We start from the raw sequence: 24774 nt of genomic DNA on the forward strand, positions 1-24774 counted from the left end.
GGAACTCTGTTGTATGGGAGGTAAACTCATGTCCCTTATATAATGTAGTCCTGTTGTTTTTCTCTTTTCTCATTCTTTCTGTCCCCAAAGAGGAAGATCAGGTGGCTAGAGTGTCAGAATGTCATCTCTGTGCCCTTTCCTACCTCAGCCCAGGGCTCAAGCATCCTAAGAATGGAGCACACAACATGCACTGGTGTTTTTCCTAATGGTGCGTCAGCGCTCCTGTGCTTCCAGGGGCCACAGGAAGTTTCCCTGGACCCGGCACAAGCACGTGTCTCCAGGGTCCAGCCCAGGGAGGAGACCCCAAGTCACTGAGAAGTGCTTTACTGGTGCCCGTCACTCGTCAGAGCCGATGGGTAAACGAAGCCCCAGAGGGAGTTTCTAAGACACTGCTCCTGAAGGTGGCTTTGGGCCTTGGAGGAGTCACTGTATCCTCCAGACAGCAGTTTCCGCATCTAGGCATCTAGAGCAATGAAGACCTTGAACCTAAAGATCTCTAGGTCACTTTCATTTCTAAAATCTTTGGTTCTGATTGATGTGTGTTCATAACAGAATGGAGGGCTGAAAAAGACCTTCTTAGACTTTCCCAGTTGTCATTCTCAATCTCCATGTTCAGGCTGTTGGGCTTAATGAACTTGTCTTTGAAATACTGAGCTACCAATGCATGCTGACTGCAACTATATCACAGAGGAGCATCTGCTACTGAAGAAGGGCAAGGGCTGGGGTTCTTGTCCTCTTCTCATCTGGGCTCAGAACTCTGTGGCCTTCCCTTAACTCTAAATGGGAAGAAAATCAGTATCGAAATTGGTTACAAGCTGTCAGTAATGTTTTTGGTAACCAGACATTCTTAGTTCACTTAACAGAGGTGTGCATAATTACTTGCAATTTTCTTTAAAGCGATGGTCTTAAAAAGGTCTAGCTAGACAGAAAATGCTCAGACTTTCTAAATGCTGACAGTTGTCAAATTCACCTAATTCATGGGGCCACGTTTCTGAAGTTCTTTTTTATTTTTTTAAGTCCTCACAGGAGAATATGTTTATTGATTTTTAGAGAGAAAGGAGGAGAGAGAGAGAGAGAGAGAGAGAGAGAGAGAGAGAGAGAGAGAGAGAGAGAGAGAGAGAGAAACATTGATGTAAGAGGGAAACACCAATTGGTTGCCTCCCCTTTGTGCCCGGGTCGAACCCTGACCTGGAATCAAACCTGATGCTGGAACCAATTGAGCCACATCAGCCGGGGCTGAAGTTCTTTTAACAGCCATCTGTGAGCAATAGGATCAAGTGACTCAGCACTCCAGGGCAGAAACACCATTACTTTGAGCAGATTTTCCTATTACCCAGCTGTAAAGAGTTTGTTTTTCTCTGACTTATCTAAAGTTTAGCATTGAGGATCCTGTATAATTTTAATCCCATCACTTGGCACCCCAGCTGTATGATTCTGTAAACATAAAGTTGTCTGAATTCCAGACCACCTAAACATCAGCTCCCTAAGCAAAGCTATGTCAAAACCTTTACATTTGAATCCACATTTCATGATAAGCAAAAACTGAATTGATCTGTCTTCAACTTAATCAGTCATCTTTTGTCCACTCTTTTACCAAAATTGCTGTGACTGGGTTAAAATAAATGAATGCAATCAATGCATGCAATTACTTACCCTTCAGCTAGATATGAACATTCAGAGCTTTCTTTTCTAAAGATTTTATCAGGCTTGTGCTCTTGGAAACGAGACACACACCACACCACATCACATCAATATGTGTGTGATAGACTAGATGAAAAAAAAAAAAAAAAAAAAAAAAGTTCAGGTGAGAAAAAGGGTAGGGACTAGAAAGTAATCTTGGAAAAAGAACGTTTAGGTTAAGACAATACAAACATCCCAGACAAGTGAAACATGATGGAAGGAGTGATCCTTGTAAAACCAACAGCAAGTGGGAAGGGCCTGAAGCAAGGAGAGTTCTTGGAGCCATTGTCCCAGGAGAAATTATTCAAGATTCCAGTCTAAATTCAAGAGGCCAGTGACTTGGAAGGTGCAAGAAAGTGACTTTCTCTATGACCTTAAAAGTAAGGGAGTGCAGCGGGGAATTCCTGGGTGAGCTGCAGCCCCAGAGGCTGTCTCCCTGTGGCTGGCACTGCCCTCTTCCCAGTGACATGTAGCCGTTCATCACCCTTGTCCTGGCTCTACTTTTTCACTTTACCATTCCATCCTCTAAAAATAGGTGCTTCATAAATACTGAATGAATGAATTTACAAGGCCACATAATAAAAGCAACAAATTTCTGCAATAAACAAACAAGCATTTTAGGCTATAAATATTTCTACACTTCAGGTCCTGTCTCATTACATCATAGTCTCATTTTCTAGGTCAGAGTTTTTCAGTCTGGGATAATTACTTCCCATTCCCTCCTAGGGAACATTGGGCAAAACCTGGAGAAAACGTAGGGAGTTCCACTGGCTTCCAGTGCATGGAGGACAGGAATGCTACAGCACACAGGACAGCACCCCACCCTCACTCTGATGACGAAAGGCCAGTGGAGCTCAGAGGAGGAAACTTGTGGCAGAGGCTGTGGGCAGTGATTGTCTTTGCTCAGACCTTACAAGAACCTCGGTGTAGATCCTTTTCCTCACTTGCAAAGCAGTGTTCAAACCTGCAGAGATTTATGCCACTCATTCTCTCTCTGTTTAATAAACAGACTCAATACACTGAAGGGAACAATATTCCAGTAGTGACGTGAGACCAAAGCTACTGGTAACCCTGCTTGGACTTAACTGAATGGGAGGAAACAACCTCTGTCCTCAGGAAGTGAACTGTAGAAACTGAAAAGAAATGAAAAGTGTTTAAGGAGCTCCATTCAAATGTCTATGCGGACCAATTGGTAGCCTGAAAATGGGGGGGAGGGGAGGGAGTCCATTTCTTGTATCTTTGATAGAATGAAAAGAGCTTTTATATTCTTTATTGCGGTAATCGTTTGTATTTGCCCCATGACACACCCAGAAGTTTAAAGAATAACAAACTCCCGAGTGTAAACACAGAATTTTGTGAGCTTGTGAGGCCTCCGATGAAGCCTTTTGATTGTATGTTTGGATAAAGTAAGATTTCCGTGCATTAAACAATGCAGCTGCCTAGGGCTGCAGGGAGGGGGCGTGGGGCTAACTGGGAGTGACTGGGAATGTGTATAGAGTTTCTTTTGGGGGTGTTGAAATGTTCTAAAATTAGTTGTGGCAATGGTTGCACAACTGGGAATATATTAAAAAACACTTTAAATGGGTGGAAAAAAAAAAAACAAGACTTTTCCATTTGGGAAGGACTTTGAAGGGCTGTAGTTATTTTTCCTCAAGGAGAGCAACATAAGTGCTCCCCAAGGGACCCCTCCGCCCTGCTCAAGTTCAATGGTGCTATCACTGGCGTTTGTGTGGCCTATTTTTTGCACCGTTCACAGTTCCATGTCAGTTGTTTGGTGACACTCAACATCAACAAGTGCCACCAAATTGACACCAGAAGGCTGAAGATTAAAAAGAGGATCAAAAGGTATGCGGCCTGCTTTGTACTGAGCCATCTGCTTCCCTCTCTCTCTCTCTCTCTCCTCTCTCTCTCTCTCTCTCTCTCTCTCTCTCTCTCTTAAAGAATAATTTATAGATTTTGAGAGAGAGAGGAAGGGAGGAGAGAGAAACATCGATGTGAGAGCATACCATCAATCAGCTGCCTCCTCCACGCCCCCTACTGGGGATCCAGCCCACGACCCAGGCATGTTGCCTGTCTAGGAATTGAACCAGCAACCCCTCCATGAACAGGATGACACCCAACCAACTGAGTCACGCCAGCAGGGCACCTCCGCTTTTTGTGATAATAAGAATGTGAGACTGTGTGGACAGGAGAGATGGTTCTGGGCTCCTAAAGAAGGCCCATGGCCAGCTGATCTGAAGTACACCAAATGCGGCTTTAGGTTCCCGCCTAGGGTCCCCATAGAAAAGGTGGGCACCTACTCAGGAGTAGGAACCCTCCTACCATCGTGCCATTGAGGATGGTTTTTAGCTATTGCAAAGGGATGAGCACATATTCATTGCCCAGGATCACCTTCGAAAGGAACACATACCGGTCCCTTAAAACAACAGAAGTGGACAGGCTCCCTGTTCTAGAGGCGAAAGGTCAAAAATCTAGGCCACGCTCCCTCTGAATCCTGTCGGGGAATTCTTTCCTCGTCTCTTCCCAGCTCCTGCTGGCAATCTTGGATGTCCCTCGCTTGCAGCAGAATGACTCCAATTTCATGGCCTTCTCCCTGTGTCTTCACACTGCCTTCTTCCTCTCAGGATGCCAGCCACATTGTGTGGGGGTGGGGGGAACCACCCTACACCTGTGTGACCTCATCCTAATTACACCTGCCAGACCCTAGCCCACTCTGGGGCGCTGAGGATTGGGATGCGGCCTGCAGCATACTTTTCAGAGGGGGACCCAATTCAATGCATAGCTAGATGTAACCTAGGAGTGTATATCTTTGCTATCAAAATAGGAAATTTTAACTTACATTTTTGAGGTATAATACAAACCCTAGGGGAATTCGTATTCCTTTCCAAGAACAAATGATGGAGAAACCTAGTAGTTACCTTTAAACAAAAGGAAAGGAAAAAATAAGGCAAAGAGGAATTCATCCAAAGCAAATAGAGGACCGGTGCCACTTTCTGACATGCCCAGGTGCACGGCCAGCTGGACCATCCTCCACCCCAGGGCACATTTGGTCTCCTTGTGCCTCCTGTTTGTAATAAACTCCGGGAGGCTGACCCACTTGCTAGAGATGAGCTAATCCTTCTCGCTCACTTAAAGGCAGAATGAGAAATAAACAGCCACCTCCACGAAACCATTTCAGGAATGCCAAGAGGTTCTCCTTTCCCACAAGATCGCCTCTGTCCTCCCGACGCTGTTCCTGAAATCTCTGACACTTTGCCACTTCTGGTCTAGCCAGGCGCATCGGCCAGAAGCTTCTGCTGTAGCATTAACCATTGCCCTAGGCACTGCCCTAAACATTTTGTATACGTAATGTAATACACAGGACTGTAATACACAGGACAACCCTATGAAGTAGGTACTGTTATAGCTGCATTTTACAGATGAGAAGCAGAAGAAAGAGGTGGAGTAGCATATGAAAACACAGCAGAGCTGGGATCAAACCCGGCCCTCCTGCTATCAAGCAGGTCAACATAATTACTTTTCAAAAGTATCAAGTGATCCAATCATCTGCTGATGGGCACCTAGGCTGTTTCCAGATTCTAGCTATTGTAGATTGTGCTGCTATGAACATAAGGGTGCATATATCCTTTCTGATTGGTGTTTCTAGTTTCTTGGGATATATTCCTAGGAGTGGGATTACTGGGTCAAATGGGAGTTCCATTTTCAGTTTTTTGAGGAAACTCCACACTGACAAACCAAAAGATAGATATAAAGACAGTAAAGCAACAAGCGGACTGTAAAATTACAGCGGGGAGAGTAGGGAGATCTGCGGGAGATAAGAGATCAACCGAAGGACTTGTATACATGCATATAAGTACAACCAATGGACACAAAACTTTGGGGAGGGAGGGTATGTAGGGGGGGGCAATGTTAAAATATGTACACAGATAATAATTTAATAAATAAAAAAAATTAAAAAAAAAAGTATCAAGTGAGCCCCTGGCTTGTGTGTTTCAGTGGTTGCATGTCGACCCATTAACCAGGAAGTCCTGGTTTGATTCCCAATCATGGCACATGCCTGGGTTGCAGGCTTGATCCCAGTGGGGAAGGGGGGGAGGTGCAGGAGGCAGCCAATGATTCTCTTTCACTATTGATGCTTCTATCTCTCCCTTTCTCTCTCTGAAATCAATAAAAACATCTTTTTAAAAAAAAAAAAAAAGTAGGAAGCAACACAGTAACAAATCTAGTATTATGTCCATCAGATGTTCACATCTAGCAGAGAATAAAAGCTGAGGCAACTTTCTTGTTTCTCAAAGTATCCTCCCCAGACCACCTGAATCAAAAGGGGAGGGAGGGGGTGAAGGTACAGATAACTGGACTCTTCCTTTAGAACATATTACACAACCCCAGGAATCTTCATTTTAACAAATATTCTCCAGAAAATTCTTGAGTATATGAATGTTCCAGAACCACTGGCCCTAAAGGAATGGAATAAGGAAAGGGTACAATCTTATCTAATAAAGAGGGAATATGCTAATTGACCTTCATGCCATCAAAAAGATAGCAGCACCCACAGCCAATAAGAAGGGGATATGCTAATTGACTGCCACACTCTCAAAGATGGTGGCACTCATAGCCACAAGATGGTGGTGCCCAGGCCCCTCAGCCCAGCTGGGGCAGCAGGTGCATGGCAAGGCGGTACTCCACACACCTGCTTCTGGAATCCCCCAGTCCCCTCAGCCCCCCAGCCACCCAGGGCTGGTCTGAGGCACAGGTAAGCCTCGGATGGTGGCTGCCCGGCTGCCCAGGGTTGCCTGAGGCTCAGGTAACCAGGGCCAGCTGAGGCTTGTGCTGCTGGCAGTGGCAGCAGCAGAGGTGTGATGGGGCATCACCTTCCCCTGATTGCCAGGTGGCCTCCCCCACCTGAGGGCTCCTGGACTGTGAGAGGAATGCCGTTGCTGGGAGAGAGAATAATAATGAACAGGGAGGAAGGCAAGCTGCATCCTCTTGCTTGGATCACATACCCTTTCCTAGCAGAAATGGTCATTTGCTGAGACAGGGAAGGCACTTCCTATTGGTTTGGATGGGAAGCTTGGTGCAGGCAAGGGAGAGCATGCAGATTCAGAAATTCCTGTGTGAGGTTTGAATGAGCAGGGTTGAGGAAACAGAATGAGGTATGGCCTTAAAAAGCGTGGTGTGACGGCAGGACAACTAAATGAGGAACTAAGAGCCCTAAGTCCTGTTTGATCCCGTCACTGACTACAGCCTCCCTGAGTCTGTAAAATGGAGGAAATAACACCTTCTGAGTCCTCCCATACATGATGTGATGTGATGTGCACTCAAGAAGACATCTAGGGCCTATCATACAAAGGGTTGGGAGTCGAAGGCCTCTGTAAGAGTCTGCCCCACAGATGCCTAAAATTCATTACTGACACCAAAGGACAATTGGCAGTGATGCTCTGCCTTTCCCTGCACATCTGCCTGCATTGCTGCCAGGAAAGAAAAGAGTCACCCAAATGCATTCTGAAGTACAAATTACTTGTAAGCCTTCCTTCCTAAACTGGGGCACACAGGCATACACACACACACACACATACACACACACACACACACACACACACACACACACACACGTGAGAACAGTGGAGAACAGAGGCACCAGAGAACAAGTTCACGCTCCTCACCCTCTCCCTTCCCAATCAGGCATTCTGTTGATGCCTTGCAGGGATGAGCCCAGCTGCTCCTCTACCTCCACCCCAGCTTCCTCCTGGAGGCCCCTCCCCATTATACCCCAGGACCCCCCCTACTTTGGGGCCAGGCGTACACAATAGTAGTTATTCAGATCATTGGGACAAAACCCAAGCAGGCAAAAGCATGCTTTCCTCAATGTTTTCTAGATAATCTTTCCCAAAGGTGAAAACTTCTGATTTGAATTTCCCCCTCTTTTGTGAGCATTCCGAGTCTCCTAAATGATAACCAACTCTACACTTAATTTTGGTCAGAATGGTCATGGTATTGCAGAGCTCTGGTAAATAAGTTCATTTTGAATAAAATGGGATGCCAAAAAGTTAATTATTAAAGTAAACTTGAGATACCAGGCAAAAAATTCATGAGATAATAGGTTGATTAGTGTATTGTTATGTATGACTATGCCTTTACAGTACACATGCAGCTCTCCTAAAATATTATACATATTAAAGAAATATTTATTTGTTAAGTAATAGTGTATAGCACTACTAGGTATCTCAGAGGGTACCAAGATGGGTACAAGTGCACAGACTTGCCCCAAGTTCTGGTTTGCTCCAGCCATTTATTAGTTAAGTGAATCTTTCCTTAGTGGAAAAATAAAAGACTATTTTTCATTCTTATTGTGAGATTAACCTAGAACTTCTCAAGTTTGTGAAGAGAAGCAGATGCGTGGGCACCAGAAACATAAACCACCATTTATTAGGCTTCATTCTAAAGCCTCTGTTATGTCTGGAAAGCAACAGGAGGGAGGCCAGTCCAAAGGGCAAGACTCAGTGCTTCCAGCTGGAGGCCCGGGCGGGGACTGCAGACCCTGAGGGCCACTCCTCCTGCACCCAACCCTCTGCTCCTGCTCACCGAGGGAGACAAAGACCTCCATCTCCCCCTCTGCTGCTTGGAACCCAGCCCTCTTCCTTCTCCTTAAGCCAGAGGCCTGCGCTCTTGTGCAAGGCCATGTGCCTAGTACCTGCCACTTCTAGGCAGCCCATGACCATGCCAGGGCTGCCACCCAGGTTCCCAGGTTTGCTAAGGCTGCCTGTGGATCCTCTGGGAATCCAAGCAACACAGACATCAACAACACCATCCAGACTGCCTGTTCGTTCCAGCAGGGCTGTGAGCCCCCGTAGAGCCAGTTTGGCCCAGTAAACACATGGACATCTGCCCTTGCCCCCGACAAAACACATGGGCATTAGAGCAGAGTTTCTGGGTTCTGGAAACATTTAATTGTGCTAACACACCCCCCCCCCACACACATTTATTCCATGGACTTCAAAGGCCGCTCCACATGTTGGAAATATGCGTGGGAGCAGCAAGGGGGGGTTGAAATGTGGAATCTCTCCTGTAGGACTGGGTTTGGTACATAAGTACCTTGGGATTTTAGAAGTGCGCATTTGATTTTTTTTTCTTCAAATATGCATATTGCTTATATGAAAATGAATCAGGATTTCTATCGCCAGTTGGTGTGTTTTTCATAATAAATCGTAGTCTTCATCCTTTTCCAATGATACAGGTTCATAGGCTTAAATTAGGGAAAGCTTTTCAAAGAGAATGTCCATTCATTATTCACCAACTTCCAGATGCCATCCAGCACAGGAGGAGCTCCCAGAAAGAAGCAGGAAGCAAACCTGCGTTGAGACAGAGAGGAGGGAGCAGTGTAGACCAAAAAAAAAAAAAAGAGGAGTTGTCACTAAATGAAAAAGAACTTGGCATACTTTCAACTTTCGCTTGGAAAAAAAAAAAAGGAAAAATTTTGTTAAAAATATAGACCACCACCCCCCCCCTCGAGAATCTGATTTGAATCTGAAATGGGGCTTAAGCATCTGCATTTTGACAGGCACCACCCACTCCCACCCAAGGTTGATCCTTTGCCACACTGTGCCTGCTGAGAGCCACTGGGAACCGAGGGCCCTGTGCTAGTTACAGTCAGAAGTCCATATTCATGATGGATTTTCTAGAAGGAGCTGGCTCTTAGTCTTTGGTGCATATCTCAGGATACAATCACCTATGCCACTTTAGGTATATGAACTAATTGCACTACCAATGGCCTAAAATTTTTCCAATATTCTGTTTGAAGTGAACGGTAGAAAGCTAAAAATGTTGTATTTCCTCCTCATATATTTCTGGACTTTGCCCCAGAACCACATTCCTGGGTATTTGGACACATCCACTGTATACATTTTCATATGGTATTGCACAAGAGCGCATGAAAACCGAATCCACTAGTAGAAAAGAGTGAGAACATCAAAAACAAAAAAATGATTCTAAGGACAAAAGTGGTTGCTCTGCTAATTGTATTAGTTTTCTATAGCTGTGTAACAAATTACCCTAAAATGGAACGACTTGAAAAAAACAAACATTTATCATCTGCGTGGATGTGACTGAGTGTGTCTGGATCAGGGCCTCCCACAGGCTGCAATCAAGAGGTCAGGGCTGGAGGCAGGCCAGGGCCATCGGGAAGAGGCTGTTGGATTGAAGGTCTCAGCTTCTCAACCGTTGGTTGTTGGCCAGAGCTCTCCCTGCGTCCTCCCACAAGACCTCCTCCCCATAGGACAATAGCCACGTGGCAGCTGGCTTCTAGCAGAGCAAGCTCCCTAGAGAGCAAGGAAGGACGTAAGATGGGTGCACAGACTTTTATAACCGGACGTTGGAAGTGACACCCACCAGCCCACAGTAAAGGGGGCGCATTACATTGGTCATGAATACTGGGAAGTGGAGGAGGGGAAACCATCGGGAGCCATCTTAGATGCCGTTACAGAATACATTCATTTGTTTCTTCCATGGTGAGTTTGTCATCCTCTTTATTTTTTACTAAAACTAAATGTTAATCTAAAGGAAACATTTTTTCATACATTTCAGGCGGCATATTCTGGAAGAAAGCCTAGTATAGGAGTCTTTTAACCGGTGTACCCCAAGAATTTTTAAAACATGCAATACCATGTCAGGGACACAGAACTGTTTTCCCTTAGATTGTCAAAATTTAAAAAATGGCAACAATAGCCATCTAGTGTAAATGAGTCAAAATTATACCTATTTTTTTTTTTTTCAGATTGGCAAAAAATATATTTTTGGTGTGCTACAGAATTTTAGTGGTTAGTTTATGTGTGCCATGAGATGAAAAAGGTTGAAAATAGCTGGTCTAGTAGTGTTGAAAAGATTCATTGAGGTTAGACATTGAACTTGGTGTACACTTTCTATGCCAACCAATAGGAAAGAGTGCTACTGTACCAAGTGGGAATGCTTTCTGCTATAAGTAATAAAAAAAATCTGAATAGCTATGGCTTAAAATTAGGTAATGTAAGGAAAAATCTGGAGATGAACAGGTACTGTCATTGTTTTTACATCTTGATAATGGCAAATGTAGCACCTTTTCTTCTCTTGGCCTTTTATTCAGGCATGTCACCAGGAAGTCACAAGATGACTTCTGTATATTAAGGCTCTATGTCATATTCTAAGCAGGATTAAGGAAGCAAAGATCCACACTATATGTTTCTGTCTCTTTTCATAAGGAAGATAAAGCTTTGTTTGAAATCACATCCAACAGATATCCACTTAGATCTCATTGGCCAGAACTAGGTCCCGTGCCTACCATAAACCAATCACTCATGAGGGAGACTAACTTTACTACAGTAATCTAAACCATCTATGACTTATCTGAGAGATCAGAGAATTATTTCTATTACTTGGATGATGAAGATACTAGGCAAATAAGTAGAACTGTGGATGTTGGACAGACAACCCCCAAGTCTTCAGCAAACATCTTGTGTGTTGTTATTTACGATATATGTCTATATATCCAATACAATCACAATTTCCACTGAGAGTCTAAAAAGGTATCTTCTCATAGAAACAGAATTTGCAAGCATCATTGCTTATGAGATTCTAATACTTAAAGTTTCCTTTTTTAAAAATTTCTCATTCTGAAATAAAGTGTCTAGATTTTTTTAGACAAAAAAATGACCCCATGCCTTTTTTTAAATATTGAGTTTATAAAATATTTTTAAAATATTGCCATCAGATATATTTAACAAGATGAAATCTTCTGAGATTTACTGTATTAGCCCAATATTACCAAAACACAACAAGAAAGATTGCTTTTCCTGACGTCTGCGGCTAGATTTTTGTTAATTTATGTTTCTGAATTTGTAACATCGTAAGTCAAGGTTGCACAAAGGTATTTAATGTCATTTATAAAAATCTAGTAATATAAACTGTTGACTCCTTATAAAGCATTTATTAAGACACAGACTTCACTAAAGCCACATTTATGCCTTTGATCTTGAGCTACATAATGATTCTTGCCAGAAGGACAACTTGTTCCATAGACTTCAGGACAGAAAATCAGTTCTTGGACCAGTAGCTCAACCTCATCTGAGGGATCCCGTTCTAAGAAACTAAATGGCAATGCACTTCTGTGGTTTTGTTTGTTTGGGGAGTGTTTTGTTTGCTTATTTTTAATCAAATTTCTAATTCCTGTTCTGCTCCAAATCTAAGTAAGCCGGTGAAGTTCAGGTCCAGCAAAGACATGCCCTCCTATAAAGTATCAGAGCAGTGAGTCCCTGAGCAAATAGAACGTCAGATTGATAGTTTTGTGAGGGGAAATAAATCTCACCACGGCTGCATGGGAGTTGTGAGCACCCTGGGGATTGCCAGAGAGAGAAGACACTACCATCCATTCAACAATAGACCGGCAGGGCCCCTTGAGAACAAGATGGTGTCTAAGGTGAGAGGCAAGCAAGCCTCTCCTCTGCCTTTTGCATTGACTGTGAGAGGTAGCAGCCAGGCTGATGGGAGATGCGTGGTAGGTAGCTGAGGCAGGAGTGGAAGAGCCCAGGACCGTTCCTAAACCTGAATTCCAATCCTGGGTCTTCCTTTACGTGGGAAGGTATCCTTGATCCAGTCATCTGACAGCTTTGACCATCAATGTTTCTATTTCAGATGAAACTCCATTTCTTTAAGGATTCCTTCAGCCTTTAGTATTTATGAATCTGTTGAAGCCACTATACTCTGATTGCTGTGGAATGCTGAACTGCCTTTACCTGGAATGATTGATCATTAACAGAACTTTGTTGGGTTCAGTGCATTTTCAACATATGTCAAAAGATACAACAAAGATATTTTATAATTCCCTCCTGTTTTATTCACCTTGAATAAATGTATGGAAGCATCCCAATTCATGCTGTGAAAGGGACACTTCTCCTCAGTTCACACAAACATAGCTTTCACGTCAGTGTCTCTTAGAAAGCAATGAGAGACTCACATGTGACCTGGAGGTAGGAATGGGGTAGGTGTAGAAGGGATGTGGGAGAGAGATGTTAAGCTCCTGGGGCAATTGTGTGGGGCAGGCCTGGACCTAGGCATGGGAGTCAGGAAGTTAGAACTCTAATTTCAGCTTTTCCACTGATTCACTTGGGGCCTTGAGAATGTCAGGCCCATTTTAATTGTTCTGTGCCTCAGTTTCCTTACTTGCGAATTAGAGTGAGAGTCCTTGGGTGGGTGCCCAGGATTGTGATTCATACTGTGCAGGGCTATGAAAATACAACCAGTCCAAAGAATGGAAAACACTCTAGTTACCAGATGTCCCAACTTAAAATGGAAATGTCAGCAAGGCTAATTCCTTCAATAATCAAAATGTGAATGTTTTAGGAAGTATGTCTATCTGGGTGAAAATTAAGCAAGCAAGTCTATCATAAGGGTGTGTCATCCCATGAATGCATAAGTAAAAAGAGATCAGGCTTGTGTGACCTTAAGTAATTTTTTTAACCTCCCATTCCGTTGTCACCTGAATAATGGGAACAATGGCATTCATTTCAGAGGATTGTGGTAAAGATGATCACAATTGCAAGTTAATTCTCCTGAGCCACTGGTGGGGTTTGAATTCACGGCCACTGTGTACTTTGCAGCTGGCTATTTCTCTTATTACAATTATCGCCCAGACTATCTTAGTCACCCAGAAGGATGTTACTATATGTTGGGCATTTACTATATAGCAAAGCTCTAACTCCATGCTAAGCACTTTATATAAATGATCTAATGTACTCCTCACAACCTATTACTGTTTCTATTGCAGAGATGGAAGTAGAGAGAAGCTAAACTTTATTTCTGGCTCCACTGTGTTTCCTTCACCAGCCTTGCTTTCTTTTTCTCAACTGTTCTTTGTAATTGGCAGTTCATGTTCTCTTAAGCCACCTTTAAGACTAAAGCAACAACTAACTGAATACATTTATAATAACATGTTATTCTATCATGTTGCTGTCTAGCCCTGGAGACCTGCTCTAAATTCACTTGGATATTTGAGGATATCACTAGCACTGACCCAGCACTGACTAGCAGTTTCTGGAAAGCATTGGAAAAACAGCCACCCTGAAATTGTCTAAGCAACTAAAAGCTTATGAATTTCCATTATGTTCATTGGAAACAGCATTTATATTTATGCTTAGAAAAACAGAGTTATTATCAAGAACTCTTATGCACAGGCATATGCTTGTAGACCTTCACTAATAATCAATTGTGTATATGACCATGTCATGACGCTGTCCTCAAATGTGCTACTGCAGAATTCTAAGTTACCAGGAGGGTTAAATTCAGCAAACTTTTTGTTAATGTGCCTTTTAATTGTGAAATACTATAATTGCCTTAGAGAAATGTTTAAAAGTATTTTTTAAAGCAATGTGATATTAGAGAATTATTTTCCTGGCCAGATTCAACACTCTAATCCACTTCTTATTTACCAGCACAATTTAACATTTTGAACCTCCCATCCTAATATATAAAAACCCAGGGTCCATAACTTCCAAAATGACTGAAGGCTGGACTGACTAGAAGTCAGTGCTGATTGCTATGGTGACCCAACACTGACTGCCAAGGGGTCTGCAGATCAGGCCCAAAGAGAGGCCTGGAGAGAGAAGCAGGGTCTGATCCGTAGCCTCTGTGGCAGCTGTTGATCAGCACTTGCCGCTCTCTTTTGCTCCGGACCTGGCCAAGAGCCGCACCTCTCTTTCTCTTGGGCCTCCTCTGGGGCTGCTGATCAGCCCCCCATCATTGATAGGTCCAGAGATGCTGACTGGTGTAGAAACTGAGCAATCAAAACCAAATCTGGCCGGGACCAGTTTGTCTCAGTGGATAGAGCGTCGGCCTGCAGACTGAGGGGTCCCGGGTTCGATTCTGGGCAAGGGCATGTACCTTGGTTGCGGGAGCATCCCCGGTGGAGGGTGTGCAGGAGGCAGCTGATGGATGATTCTCTCTCATCAATGTTTCTAACTCTCTATTTCTCTCTCTTCCTCTCTGAAAAATCAATAAAATATATTAAAAAACAAACAAACAAAAAAAACACAGAAAAACACAAATCTGGGTGAAGTCTGAGGAGCCAATGGCTGCCTCAAAGGCAGAGCTTTTGACACTGATTGGCATAGAAACCAACCAATCAGAACCAAATCTGGGTGAAGTGTGAGGAGCCCATGGCTGCCTGAGAGGTGGGGCTTTTGATGCTGACTGGCATAGAAAGCGGCCAATCAGAACCTCATTTGGGTGAACTGCAAAGGCAGAATTTAAAGTGGGGGCTGAGGAGGGGTTTTAAGAGCAACATCTGTTTGGTATAAGGTGTAAGAAAGCAGTTCAAATTTTTAATGACTAATATGGCAGTATTGTGCATATGGGTGGCTATCAGTCCAGATATAGGGATTATATACTTTTGTCTGCCAAGAGCATCTCCTCCTTCCACCCCCACATTTAAGCAATCCTATCCTATATAATCTATCTATACTACTAAAAGGGTAATGTGCTAATTAGACCAGGTTGACCAGCTATCTTCCAAAAGTCCGACTTCCTTCCTGACAAAGCCATGGTGGTGGGAGCAGAGGCTGTTAGGGATGATCAGGCTGGCAGGGGAGGATAGTTCAGGGTGATCAGGCAGGCAGGCAGGTGAGCAGTTAGGAGCCAGCAGTCCCAGATTGCAAGAGGGATGTCCAACCACCGATCTCTGTGGAATTGAGCCTAAACTGGTGGTCGGTCATCCCCAAGGAGTCCCTGATTGGAGAGGGTACAGACTGGGCTGAGAGATCCCCCCATGCATGAATTTTGTGCACAAGGCCAATAGTTTTTCTATAAAATGAAAATGATATATTACCAAGTTTCTGTGTAGTAAATGAGAACAGTGTCTGATCATAACAGCCAGTCAGCAAATATTATTGATAGTAACTTATCTTCCCTTGGAAAAGAACCTCAAGGAAGATGTGCTTCAAGTCTGTTCTGTAAAGAGTAAGGAATCCTCTGCTTCAGCAAAGTCCTTCCCAAACTCCATTGGTAATAGACTGATTATTTTCAAACAAATGTATTGTACTCTTGTACATTGTACCCTCAAAACACGTATATCCATTTCAGAGCACTCATGGACTACCATTGCCCATCCTTTGACCCAAATTAAGAATACCTGCTTTAATCTATTAATTTTGACTTCACCAAATCCTCTTACAAAACAAGGTTATCTTTTAAAAATAAAGTTCTTTTGGTATCTAGCAGTTCCGTGAAGGAAAACTGCAGACCTTTATTTTTATTTTTTAAAATAATATTTTATTTTAAAATATATTTTTCCTTGATTTCAGAGAAGAAGGGAGAGAGAGAGATAGGAACATCAATGATGAAAGAGAATCATTGATTTCCTGCATCCTGCATGCCCCACACTGGGGACTGAGCCCACAACCCGGTCATGTGCCCTGACTGGGAATCAAACCGTGACTTCCTGGTTCATTGGTCAATACCAACCACTGAGCCATGCCAGCTTAGGGAAAATGCTGTGTTAGAATAAAAACCGAAGACAAGTAAATTTGCACAGAAACTTCATTGAAGGATTGATCTGACTTGGCACATATTTTGTACAACCTTTTAAAACACACAAGTTAATGCTTACTGCTAAATCTAGATATAAATGAGCAAAGAAAACAGAATGATAATCTTTAAGTTCATTTACATAATTGTGGACATTTTTACATATTACCTCATTAGGACATTGGCCAATAGATCAAGGAACAAGATGTTATAGGAAACATACTTTAACTATTGGTAAGCATCATGCACTTCTTTCAAAAGTGTTGACTTCAAGGTGGCTCGTTGGCATGGAAAGGCTCCATGGAATCACCTAATCCTGAGCTTGGCTGTATTGCTGCTAGCAGTAATCAACTTGTTAGGGAACCTACTTTATGTTTCTTCATACATCTGCCAACACCAAACAGTTGAGCTGGCTCCATCTCACACTTTGGGGAGTAATTTTTCCCCAATACTTCAGTTGTTGTTTATATAAATCTTTCCAGAGGGATAAAAGCTCTTGAGAATTCATTGCTTATGTAAACATGTGCTGTGGAAGAGAATGCTATTGGGAAAGGGGCCATGTTTGCGGCCCCACCTTTGTGAACTTACCTTTCCACATTGGTTTGAGACACCAGATCATGTGGAAACTATGGAGTAGCACTCGGTAATGGTTAAGTGCCATGTGACTGCAAACTTATTTGATTACTACCCACTGGTCACCGAAAGGACTACCTCAGGATCCATCTGGTGTGGACCATTGACATAAAGTACATACAGTTAAAAAATGAAGCTCTCTCTTAATATTTTCAACTGCCTTCCTTTCTTGCTTTCTTCTTGATTCAAATGTCACCTCTGTTCTCCCTAGAAGACAAATTGAAAGTTCAGAGTTCACTTTAGGCTTTTCTCTTTCCCAACCTTGAGGTAACCAGGTCCTGACCATTCTTCCTTTTACATTCCTAAAATTCATTATTTTCTTTCTTTTTTCTTTTCTCCATGGCCACTATTCCATTTTGGGGCCTATCATCTCAAACTTGGGACACAGCAACAATCCCTTTGTCTTGAGTCCTTTGCCCTTTCGCTCACCCTGCTTTCAAGTCAGTCTTGATAAATGACCACTGGTTGTGGCTGCAGACTACATTCTCCCACCTCAAAGTCTTCAATCGACTTCCCTCCCCACACTGTGTATAAAAACTATTGAATTTGGCCTCAACATGCCTTCCCAGCCACAGGCACATAGGTCTATCTGCTTGTGACACTCAGTATATTATCCTTCCTCATTCCTTGCTCACGCCATTTCCAAGGACCCTGCTTCCTTCCTCTCCAAATCATACCCCATTTTCCAAGCCCAGCTCATGACCCACCACCCCATGAAAATGTCTTGGGTCCTCATGGTTCATAATGATCTCATTTATCAAAGAAATTCGAATAGTGGAGTGTTCAAAAAGTTAATAATCAATGAACTAACTACCCCTTCATATCTGGTGTATAGTTGTCTCAGAATAAGGTTTACTTAAATAGTATCTTTTATTGAGTGCCCTGCTTACTTATCCATGTTGCTAGGTTTTACTTGAAGGCAGGAGTTGTGTAATATCCTTTTGGTATCCCCTACAGCAGTGCTTCTCAACCTTTCACCTGGGATAGAAACATCTGGAGAACATGTTAAAAATCCTCCTGGATTTCACCCCCAGAGATGCAATAAGATCTGAGTGGGACCCAAGTATCTGTTTTTCCAAGAAGTTAGAAGTGCTGCTGCTACGGCTTGGTGGTGTAAAGCATCTCATGCTGTACATAAAAGCTAACCTACTTACAGATACTCAGTAGTGTGGTTTTTTCTCTTTTCTCCCATTCCAACTTCACGTTCTGTCCTTTCTTCCTTTTAGATTGATTTTGAAGACGTGATTGCCGAACCAGAGGGAATCCACAGCTTCGATGGCATCTGGAAGGCCAGCTTCACCACCTTCACCGTGACCAAATATTGGTTCTACCGCCTGCTGTCGGCCCTCGTGGGCATCCCGCTGGCCCTTCTCTGGGGCATTTACTTCGCCATTGTTTCTTTCGTGCACATCTGGGTGGTTGTGCCATACATTAAGAGTTTCATGATTGAGATTCAGTGCTTCAGCCGCATCTATTCCATCTGCATCCACACCCTCTTTGACCCACTGTTTGACGCCGCTGGCAAAATATTCAGCAGTGTCCGCATCAGTGTACAGAAAGAAATATAAATGACATTTCAAGGATAGAAGTATACCTGATTCTTTTTTTTTCCTTTGAATGTTCTTGGTGCCAATATCAAGTTTTAAGTTGCTAGTACGGCAACAATATAGGAGTGAATTTTCTTGGTTCATAACAAAGAAATCACTCTTTTAGTTTTCATAACTATTATGTGTCTCTTCTGAGCGATTTCATCTATTTTTTTTTTTTTTGTCTAAAATTTTTTTTTTTGGTCTAATTTTTTTAAACCCATTTCCTTGCATTTTTATTTGCATGTGCGGTCATTGTTTTATTGCCTGAGACACAAACGAAAGAAATATGAAGAACCAATGACCTCAACTGCCTATTCTAAAATGTTGATCATTGTATGGTAAGGGAAGAATTCCGGGCTATGGCCATTTGTTGTACAGGGATGTGGCTGTTTTAAACAAATTCTTCCCTTACCATCTGAAGTGTTAGTGGGTTGCTGTCACTCATTTTAATGATCCAATGGGATCTAGTGGTATTTATCAAATTAGAAAACCTACTCTGCATTCACACAGTCTGACTGCCTTACCCTTCTTGAAATGTGACACTCTCTGTTCCTGACTATCTGTTACATAGATAATGATACTTAAGTGCCTTCCTGTTCATCATCTTTTCCTTCTCAAATGGGGTCTCGCTGGTCAGTTTTCATTAAGTCAGCAACCTCTCTGGAAACCAAAATTAGAAAATCCACTACCTAGCTCTCCACCCTTGTTTCTGACTCTGAGCACAGAGTCAGGTGAAGTTCCTGTCTGCACTTGATCACACACCATCCTTGTCCCTATCGCGTATGATCCATCTCAGCCCAATGAGATGAATTAAGGAGGACAGACGGGGCCGAGTCCTCTCTGGACTGGCAGGCATGGGAGCCAGCTTTCCTGCCTCTCAAGCTGATTGAGGTCAGTACGCCTATTCAGCTCCATGTACTTCCATGAATAATCACGCTTTCCTGCTGCCAAACTAATCCATCACCGGGTGTTTCAGTGGCCGCACACTGTGTTCCCTTTTCAGCTGACCCGTGGGCCTCCGGGGAGAGGCTCACCAAACGGAGGCTGCTGTGTGAGCTGCTCAGAGTTGTTGCCCATGTGACCCCTTCGAAGCAAAGCACTGGCAACCGCCTCTGATGCTGTGACACGTGGCCCCTCCACCCCCCGGGAGCTTTGGGCCTCATCCAAGCATCACTCTGCTCAGAGAGAAGACGGGGGAGGAGGCAGTAGTGAAAGATGGGGATCGTTTTTGCTGGAATAAATTCAAATCCTTCTAAACTCAAACTGAGGAATGTTACCTGTAAACCTGAGTCATGCCAAATGGCCTGGTACACCCGAAAGCTTTCTATTCCTCCTGCTCCTGTTCAGATTCTGCCCTTGGGGAGTTTATGTTTAACCTTCAGGTGTGCTTTCCCTTTTAGTCCCATGCTCCTGTGGGAACTCTGCTTGATGGTTTTTTGTTTGTTGGTGGGATTTTTTTTTTTTTTCTTGCCTCTTCCAGTTTTCCTGACACTTTACTTACCAACTTGTTACCGACTTTGATGCTTTGCATTTAAAACAGACACTGGCGTGGACCTAGTTCTACCTTCAATCTGTGTACATACTGAAGACGTACTACACTGCATCCCTTTTAAGTGTAAAGATACATTTATCTTTATGTGAGGAAGATCACTTGGGAAATGGCTTTGTGATTCAACCCGTGAACTGTGTGTCCCAAGATATGTCTGTTCTACATATATGCTTAGTTTCCTGTGCAAATCAAATACTGGCCTGAAAGGTGACTGAGATTTTATATGCTTACTGATATATTTTACACTTTTTTTATCCTGCATGGCCTGTAAAGGTTATAAGGCTACACAATAAAAATGTTTAACAGTTCTACAGCCAGCTTTTATTATTTCCCCCCCAAACAAATGCATACGTGTCAGGCCCTGTGTGTGTGTCTGTGTAGTATGTAGTGTGTGTACATGTTTGTAGGTGTTTGTGGGAGGGGGTAGTCTTCCACTTTTCAAATATTACAGGCATTTAAGTGGAATCTTTCTCCTAAGGCCATTGCCTTTTCATGAATTACTTTAGAGAAAAGTTGAATTCATAAGAAAGATTTGTTTAGCAGTTTACTCACTGCTTTATTATGTCATCTAATTTGAGCCCCTAAAAACTTTGTGTGCTGGATATTAATATTCTCATTTAGTAAATGACACATTCAGGGATTATGCTTGAATTTTGCACCATCCTAACTAGAATTTATTTAAAAGGTATATTTCAGAAACAATTTATTTTTTGGCCTTGGGTAAGTTTAAAAAGAGTTTCTGTATTAGTCAAGGTTCTCCAGAGAAATAGAACCAATAAAAATGTATGTATGTAAAATGTGTAAGAATATGTAAGGAATAGTATGTATTTAAAGAGGTTTATTATAGGAAATTGGTTTGCACAATTTACAGAGGGGAAGAAGCCTCAAGATTGGCAGGATGAGTCAACATGCTGGAGACTCAGTCACAGTCCAAAAGCGGGCATGCGCCAGCCCAAGGGAAGCTGACGTTTCAGTGTTAGTTCAAATGCAGGAAAAAAACAAAAAACAAACAAACAAAAAAAACCCCACAATAAACTCACAATGTTCTAGTTCAAAGTCAGGCAGGCAGGAAGAATTTCTCTTACTTAGAAAAAGATCAGCCTTTCTGTACTATTCCATCCTTCAACTGATTGGATAAGGCCCACCCACAATAAGGAGAGAAATCTGCTTTATTCGGTCTACTGATTTAAAAGTTAATCTCATCCAGAAACACCCGGAATAATGTGTGACCAGATATCTTGGCATCCTAGTTGACGTGCTTAATTCATCGTCAGTTTCCAAACACAATTTTGCAAAGGTGATCTAATTCCTCTCAACTTGAAATTTCTTTCATGCATCCCCTCTTCGCTGGGCTCTCAAGAAAGCACCAAGTCTGCTTATTTAGTCACCCTGTCTGGTACTTATGTTAAAAATCCATTTCTAGTGTGCAGTGTGGAGATGTACTTCTGACTCAGACCTTCTCTGATGCAGGTGCTGATATTTAAATGTCTGGCTTATAAATTATAATTCGTATTTATAAAATTGAGAGTAGAGAGGAGAGGTAGAGAAAGACACTTAACACAAAAGAGTGAATGGCAATCATATGAAAAAAATGTATTAATAATCTATAATAAAAGCATAATATGCTAATTAGACCGGACAGCCGGGCAACCTTCCCAACAAAGCCGGGGCTGTGAGGGCCAAGCCCCTTACATGAATTTCGTGCATTAGGCCTCTAGTGAGAAAATAAACATCAAAGCAAGGAGATATAATTTTTGCCTAAGGTTGCAGAGAACAAAAATAAAAATATTACCCAGATTGGTGAGGGTGCAGGGAAGCAGGCACATTCATTAGTGCTTTGGTGAGTGCAATTGTACAAGTCTGGAGAGCAATTAAATGTACACATGATGGATCCAACAATGTCACTTAATAAAAATGACAGGCATATCAAGGTTCATCATTAGGGATGCTCATTAGTTGACTATCAATAGTAGGAAATACTGGAAAAACATATTCAGAAATATGGAAACAGTTAAATAAAGGATGGTATATACATTTAATAAGCTACTAAATAGGCTTTTAAATGTTTTTATGTAGTAGAATATTTAGTGACATAGGAATATATTTATTTTTACATGTTTTTAAATTTATTTTTATTATTGAAAGTATTATAGATGTCCTTTTTGTTTGTTCATTTCCCATTGATCCCTTCCACCCCCACACCTGCCCCTCCCAGGCCTTCACCACTACATTGTCTGTGCCCATGGGTTTATGTTATAATGTTAACTTTAAGTTAAAAATTGTATGTGAAATATGCTACTTTTTTGTTTAAAAACAAATAGAGGAGGGAGGAATCATATCATTTCCAAGAGCCAAATAGGCACTTTCTAGGTGCTGTGTCATTTATACAAGATTTCAAACTGGAATTGCTGTTCTAATTTTACAAATGAGATACAGACTTAGAGATCACCAATTACATACGATAAACATTGGAGCTCTTATTTAATCAGGGTGAGTCTGAGACCAAAGCCCTGATTCTTCCTCTTCTAGATTCTCCTGCCCTGTGATTTCTGAGCCCTAAGCTTGCCCCTCTTCTAAAGGCTTCCTTTTCCTGCTGGCTTGTGGAATCATAATCAGCAAGTAATGTGAGCAGAATTGGAATAAACTTTAGCAATCTACAGTAATAAAGGAGTAAGATGCAAATTGATCATACCCTTACAATGCCCACCAGCCAATTAGGAGTGAGTATACAAATCAACCCACCAAAGATGGCGGGTTAATTTGCATACACAGGCACCGGGCAGCCAAGGGCAGGGCAGGACAGCTTGCATCGTTGGGCAACAACGCAGGCATTCTGCACCACCCCAGCTGCTCCAGGCCTCTGAGCAGTGTGGGAAGGCAGAAAGGCAGCTCCAGGCAGAGCAAAAAGGGCTCCGGCCAGAGCGAAGACAGTGCAGTCAGCCAGGTGAAGGAAGGCCCATTCTTGCACAAATCTTCTTGCACCAGGCCTCTAGTAGTTACATAATAGTAGTTAAAACAGAATAATCTCTGCATGTCAAGCATTATTCTATATACTCTAATATATTTGTTCACTTAATCTTCCCAATAACCCTATGTGTCATGGGTTATTGTGCCATGCCAGCACAGCCACGGGTTCAATGAGCCTGAGGGAGGGCAGTGAAGGATTGAAGAAAAGACAAAGAGAATAAGCTAGGTCTAGGTGGATCTCTTGTGCCTGGCTAAGGCTACAGAGAAAGATCTAGAGGGCAAACTGAGCCTTTATTTTATAGTCAGAGGTAAACAAGGTAGAGGTCACCATAGTTACAATGTTCTTGTGAGTTTCACTTGTTTTGGCAGCACTTGCTGCACCTCCCACAGCCCATTAGCTACCCAGATCGGATCTAGCTAGCATCATAAGGTCAAGCTTAATTATGCTAAGAGGGCTGGGCCCTCTAAACTTGGACTTGTCAACAGGTCAGTCTGAGGCATTAGGACAATTAGGCACAGAGAAGTCAAGTAATTTGCCCAAGGACACACAGCCAGTAATTGACATGGAGACTGGCTCAGAGTCTGGAATCTGAACCATAGCAATCAACAACAGAATTCCTATTAATGCCAACAGCCAGAAAGCAAGTTGTGTCTCTACTGAGAAAACAACTAATGCAAATTAAAACATCTTACATTTAAAATATAAAACATCAAATTTCCTTCACAGATTAGCCCAAATTTTTAATATAAAAATTTAAATAAAAAATTTTAAGAACATAAAATGTGTTTTTGTAATAGTGGAATTCAATCACATTTTAGTTTAATGACTTTGGGGACAATAAAATGACCAAGTGACAACTTAATGTACAGACTCCAGGACAGACATTTTAATCGTGGAAAGAAACAAACTTTTGAAAATAACAAAATGGCAGGATGGCAGCTGAGTGGGTGGATGTTACACTCACCTCTTCCCAGGACAAAAGGAAAATTACAACAGAAACACAGAGCAAGCAAACCAAATCACAAACTGAAGACTAGCTAAAAAGAAGCTTTATAACCAAGGATTTATAGAAGAAAACACATCCAGACTGGTAGGAAAGGTGGAGATGGGAAAAGGGCTGGCCTTTCTCCCATGGGTGGGAGGCCTAGGGACAGGAGGCTGAGATTCTGGAGGGATATCTCAGCTGTGTGTGTGGCAGGGGGGGAGGGAGTGTTCCCAGCAAGCCAGGCTCCCCAACCGAAAGCACCAGAGATAGAAAGTAGCGCCCACATAGCATCTGGCTATGAAATTCAGCAGGGAGTCTGTCTGCCAGAGAGAGACAGGTGTCTGCTAGAGATATGGGCGCCCTCCTGAGGGGCCAGTACACAAAACCGCATCTGAAGCCACTCGCCCTGAGCTCCAGGGGAAGGCGGGCAGAGTGGACTACAGCTGTGTGAGGAGAGTTAAAGAAATAAAATTACTGGATGGTTAGATGGACGATGAATGGATTGATGGTCAGACTGTACTAGAAACTACGAGGGCATGAAGTGACAAATTTCTGCTTTAGCACAAGAGTGTCATGAAGAAAGTCACCAACCCATTCGGAAATAAATCACAGCATTATCAACAACATACTTGCCATTTTTTTCCACGTCACCTTATTTTTCCATGACGTTTTTCCCCCCATCAAACCCTTCTGTATAGTACCCGTTTGAACATTTTTATGTCAAAACATGTGTTTCCACAATAAAAAGTTTAGCAAAGCCTACCATGGATATTTAACATACATATTTATTTTTACTTGAATGATAGCAAACACATGTTAATCCAGA

The 24774-nt window shown here is 42.5% G+C and overlaps 1 protein-coding gene across 2 annotated transcripts in view; it reads left to right on the top strand.

Moving 5' to 3' along the window:
- CAV1 (caveolin 1) overlaps positions 1-20303 on the top strand; it is a 40875-nt gene extending 20572 nt beyond the window's left edge. For both annotated transcript variants that reach the window (XM_036424892.2, XM_036424900.2), the window contains exon 3: positions 18084-20303. In XM_036424892.2, the coding sequence (XP_036280785.1) occupies positions 18084-18425 (342 nt within the window). In that variant the 3' untranslated portion in view covers positions 18426-20303. The remainder of the gene's footprint in view (positions 1-18083) is intronic.
- The last annotated feature ends 4471 nt before the right edge of the window (positions 20304-24774 follow it).

This window comes from Pipistrellus kuhlii, unplaced genomic scaffold (assembly GCF_014108245.1).
Source record: "Pipistrellus kuhlii isolate mPipKuh1 unplaced genomic scaffold, mPipKuh1.p scaffold_m20_p_10, whole genome shotgun sequence".
NCBI classification, from domain to species: domain Eukaryota; kingdom Metazoa; phylum Chordata; class Mammalia; order Chiroptera; family Vespertilionidae; genus Pipistrellus; species Pipistrellus kuhlii.